Raw genomic sequence first — 5,054 nt, 5'->3', positions numbered from 1 at the left:
CTACTTCATAACTATAATTTTGCTACTGTTATGAATCATAATGTAAATATCTGATATGCAGGATGTATTTAGGCGACCCCTGTGAAAGGGTCATTCGACCCCCAAAGGGGTTGCGACCCACAGGTTGAGAACCGCTGCCTTATAGGGTGTCTCTAAAAATGCACTGAGAGGACACACACGGGCTTAGCACACCACGCCTGGCCGCAGGAAGCTACAAGCACATTTATACTTTCTTGACAAGCTGAATACCTATCAGGTGCCAGGCCCTGTGCCAGGTGATAGGATCCAGTAAATGAGCAAAACAGCCCTATCACACACTCATGGATTTCATAGTCTAGCGTAGCTAATTTCGACAACAGAAAGATCAAAGAAATATCGGTACTTTATTATAACAATAATGGAACTGCATGGCTGGACATAATACTGGATTTAGTACAGCTGTGCATTGAAGAACTGAGTGTCTGAACTTATAACTGGAAGGGAGCTTAGATCTTCCCATTGCCGTCTGGTACCAGGAGCTCTAGAGGCGAGATGATGTCTAAGGGCACAGTTGGGTTTATGTCTGGTCCTGCGCTTGTCCCCCACCACCCCACACCCAGGCCTCGGTGTGGGAAGCACACACAGCTGTTCCGGGGGCCTTCTGCCTACTGTCAGCAGCCTGATTCAGAAACTCTCCTCCAAGTCACAGCCTCACATCACGTGTTTTTTTCCCTTCCAGTTTCCCTTTTATGGTGTTCCTGGCATGGCTGATGAAAATACGGTATGAAAATCATTTTAATATATAGACATAAGTAGCCTTTTTTCTATATTAAAGGTAACAAACTTCAATCCTGATGAAAATGTTAGACAACAGCCTTGGAGGTAAGGGGAGTACAGCCCTCTAAGTGACACTGTTGACTTTAGGATCTCCAGCAGCAGATGGGATGGAGCATTGAGGTTGGTCATGGTGCAGGAGCCCAAACTCTGACCCTTCTGGAGGCGATGGTGCAAGGATTTAACATCCTGATTGACGACTACAAGATGACCGTGCAAGTGCCATTCAACGCCACCGGAGTGAATCGCTACGCGGTGGGTGTGAGTCTTTTTGTGCCCCACCCAGGCACAGACCACTAATTTTATTTTTTTTAATTTTTTTAAATATATTTTATTGATTTTTTTACAGAGAGGAAGGGAGAGAGATAGAGAGTTAGAAACATCGATGAGAGAGAAACATCGATCAGCTGCCTCCTGCACATCTCCTACTGGGGATGTGCCCGCAACCCAGGTACATGCCCTTGACCGGAATCGAACCCGGGACCTTTCAGTCTGCAGGCCGACGCTCTATCCGCTGAGCCAAACCGGTTTCGGCTGACCACTAATTTTAAATCCAAGCATGACCTCAACCGTGTCTTCAAAGTAATTGAGAACACAACTCACTCAACAGGCATCGCAGTCTTACTGTGGGCCACGCACTGCGCTGCGTGCTAAAGACACAGTGGTGAACAGAGATGGCCCTTACTTCCACCCGTTCTCCCTCGTCCCCAGAGATCTCAATCTGCTATCAAATACAGAGCGGGAGTCCACTAAAGTTTCCCAAGAGTTAGGTTCTATTAGTGTTATCGTTCTCCTATACTGTCTTGCAGTAGGGACCCATGCTCTTCGAGCCAACAGGAAAGACTCAGTGTTAAATGAGCTAATGTGTCAAAGGGCTCAAACACCACATTTTAGCAGGAACAGTCCTGTACCATCAGGTTGCTCAGTCTTGTAAGCATTCTCTCTGGATGATGATACCATAAAATAGTCGTAAAATAAGAGCAGCTTTTGCTCAGACCCAGAAATGATCAGCTACAGGCCATCTCAGTAGACAACCCTAGCTTGCCAGATATTAAAAGCACAAACATTTAAAACTAGAGAACCTGGCAGAACAATCATTGTACAAAATGCCTGAATTCTACTTAGGCCAAAATAGTGCCCAGTACTTGAGTATATGCTTGCCTTGATTATTCTTCTAGCGTTGTTTAGAAATTGAATTAAAGCAAAGTCTCTGATGATGTTGTCCCCGACCCCCAGCAAGGTGACAGTCATCTCTACACGGTGCCTCTGAAGCTCATCCATGTAATTTTTGGACAAAAGACCATTATAGCAGCACAAGTGACTTGTCTATCAGGTAAGGTCCAGGGGCCAACTCCAGGGTGGAAGACATTGTTCTGGGGCTTCATCAAAGCTGACATCGACACCTGCCGGTCATGCCCTCCAGGTCCTGTGACCTGCAATGCCACACACATGACTCTCACCATCCCAGAGTTTCCTGGGAAGTTAAAATCCGTGAGCTTTGGAAACAGAGACATTGCCATGAGCCAGCTGCATCGGAACGGCATTGGTACAGAGGCAGCAGGTGGCCTGAGACTGCACTTCAGCAAAGCTCTTCTCAAAATGAAGGTATGTTGCCTTGTCAACCACTGAGTGTGGGAACCTGACCTGAAACATGGTCTCACAGGTAACCCTGACATGGCTGATGACTTGCCCGTACGTTACAATGGCCAGTGTGGCAGTCCAAACTCTGGGAGGCCTCATTTGGTTGCTTTGCATAAGTGAATTCCCCAGTAACTGAAGTTCACTTGCAAACATCAAGCCTTTTGAACCTCCACAATAGAAGCTTACCTCAGTGTTTCTCAGCACATTGAATAGTACAAACTGCTTCCCAGTTTCTAATGATGAGTGTCTTAGGCCCTCTTAACCCAGGACGGCTTGAGCCAAACAGGGTCCCAAACTGCCGTCCTGACTGATCCACGGCCAGGGACACAGGCACGCGGGCAGAGCCCTCTCCGCAGGCTGCTGGCAGGGCACTGGGTTCTCCTTTGGCATTTGACCTGGTAACTCGGCGTCAGTGTCTAGTACAAAGAGCACACAGTGCTGGGCACTTGAGGGCATGAGTTTAAAGCAATGAACGTCCTGTGGAGGGAAGCATCCTGACACAGAAGTGACAGGGTCTCTCGTCCTGGCTTAAAAGGAAACCAAATTAAGTCTGGGGTGCGTGCTGCAGGGATTCCTGCCTCTCCCCCCCCCCCCCCCCCCCCCACACACACACATTGCTCCGGGCCCATGGGATGGTCTCCGGGCCCACACGGTGGTCTCTGATGCTGATTGACATTCTTCTCGTGTTTCAGTTCTCAGAACGGTGCCTGCCCTATCAGTTCTACTTGCCTTCACTCAAGCTGACTTTTTCCTTCCGACGGGAGATAGTATCCATGGTGGTTTACCCCGAGTGTCTCTGTGAGTCCCCAGTTCTTACAGGTAAAGACCTTTGAGCAATGGTCTCCACGTTCTCTGTACCCCCTTACCCCTTCCCGTGCCTGCAGGAAGAACGGGCATGGTTTACACTCTGCACTGCTTACACGTCCAGGAAAGGAAAGGCTGTCAGACCAGAGGTGCCAGACCAGCTGCTAGGGTGGGGCTGCGAGAGGGAGCATTTCCAAATGTGCACTCAGGTAGGCCCAGGAGGATGCTTCACATCAGGAGCCTGAGCCTGTGGCCCAACCTGTAACTAAAGAGATTAGAAAAGTTTAAAGACCTTCCCCGAACTCCTGCCAATTTCTCAAAAAGAGTCCGGGCTGGCTTTCCTCCCATGCAGCATTGCCTGGGCCCTGGGCTGCTGTTACCCACCCCCCACCTAGTCAGGCCAAGCCAGAGAGGGACGATGCGTGCCTCCCCAGCCACCCTGAGTGTGTGAGTCCTGACAGAAGGGACATAGGACACCAGGCACTGCACTTTAAGTCACAAATAACTGGACTCTTAAGTCACGTCAGCCCTCCTCGGGGTTTTCTGTAGATGTCTCGCCCCACATGGCGCTTCCTTCCGTGTCTCCTGCTCCCTCTTCCTTTGGATAAACTCTCTCTGTTCAGACAAAGCAGCTCCACCGTTGCCCAGGACCTTAGGGTCTCCCCTTGTAACTCAAGCCACTTATCAAGGTATTTTTATTTTGAATCTTAAAGGACATTTACTAAAGCTGGGCCAGTAAAACAAGGGAGGGCCTAAGGTCGAAGGAGAGGGACACGGTGGGGATGTGAGACTGGGCTGGGCTTCTCTGGCTCACTAAGAGGTCAGAGAGAAGGGGGCCTTGGGGGGGGGGCGTGCCCAGATGAAGTGCAGCTGCCCTGGTTGCAAGTCTCCTGGGGTCCCCTAGCCTTTGGGAGATGCAGCTTGTTCGGGAAGAGGGAGAGGGGAGGAGGGGAAGGCGCGGGTGTGTGCTCCTGGGAGGGCGAGGGCAGGCCCAGACCGTCCTTCTGAGGGCTTTCCGAGGCGGGGCATTTAGAGGAGGATCTCATAGCACATTTAACAGCTTTGTTGAGGTACCAAAATGAGACTTTTTTCTCTTAACTTCATCTGCCCTTGGGTGTGGTTGGCGAATGGCACTAATTGGATTTCTGCTATCTGTCTCCCTAAGTATTTTCCCCAAAGACTTAAAACACATGGGGTGCCTCCTGGTGAAACCCAGGGGACTCCTCCCTCACACTCCAGGCGCAGGGAGGGCGGCATTGCCTGGCAGACAGACCGCTTACAGGCTCCCAGCATCTCACGGCCACTCTCATTACAGGCGAGCTGTGCACCCAGGACGGGTTCATGGATGTCCAAGTCCACAGCCACCACATGAGCCCAGCTCTCAGCCTGGCCACCCTCAGAGTGGGGGACTCCTCCTGCCGGCCCCTCCTCGCAGCGGCGCCCCGGGGGCTGGCGCGGTTTCGCATCCCCCTGAACGGATGTGGGACGATGCTCAGGGTCAGTGAGCGGACAGCACAGGCCGAGGCTGAGCTGAGCGAGCTGGTGCGCACTCTCCAACCTTCTCTCACCCTAAGGTCCAGGACGGCGAGGTCATCTATGAGAATGAGATCCGCGCTCTCCCGGCCGGGCTTCCTCCACGCGCCGTGTCCAGAGACGGGGAGTTCAGGTGGGACAACTGCCACTTGGTGGTTTCTGCTCCAGCGTTAACTCCGAGCAGCTCTGTTAACCTAACACTCCCCGCGCCCCCCACACCCTCAGAGTGACAGTGAGGTGCCACTACCGCACGGGGGCCGTGC

At 51.6% G+C, this 5,054-nt stretch overlaps 1 protein-coding gene across 1 annotated transcript in view; it reads left to right on the top strand.

The window, feature by feature from the left end:
* ZP2 (zona pellucida glycoprotein 2 (sperm receptor)) overlaps positions 1-5,054 on the top strand; it is a 12,486-nt gene that overhangs the window by 3,929 nt on the left and 3,503 nt on the right. Inside the window, exons 5-12 of the mRNA XM_014535857.1 lie at positions 719-760; positions 913-1,068; positions 2,050-2,146; positions 2,237-2,418; positions 3,147-3,263; positions 4,549-4,755; positions 4,833-4,924; positions 5,017-5,050. Of these exons, the coding sequence (XP_014391343.1) occupies positions 719-760; positions 913-1,068; positions 2,050-2,146; positions 2,237-2,418; positions 3,147-3,263; positions 4,549-4,755; positions 4,833-4,924; positions 5,017-5,050 (927 nt within the window). The remainder of the gene's footprint in view (positions 1-718; positions 761-912; positions 1,069-2,049; positions 2,147-2,236; positions 2,419-3,146; positions 3,264-4,548; positions 4,756-4,832; positions 4,925-5,016; positions 5,051-5,054) is intronic.

Source organism: Myotis brandtii, unplaced genomic scaffold, assembly GCF_000412655.1.
Source record: "Myotis brandtii unplaced genomic scaffold, ASM41265v1 scaffold152, whole genome shotgun sequence".
Taxonomy (NCBI): Eukaryota; Metazoa; Chordata; class Mammalia; order Chiroptera; family Vespertilionidae; genus Myotis; species Myotis brandtii.
The sequence above is the reverse complement of the archived record's forward strand: the minus strand, read 5'-3'. Positions and strand labels throughout refer to the sequence as shown.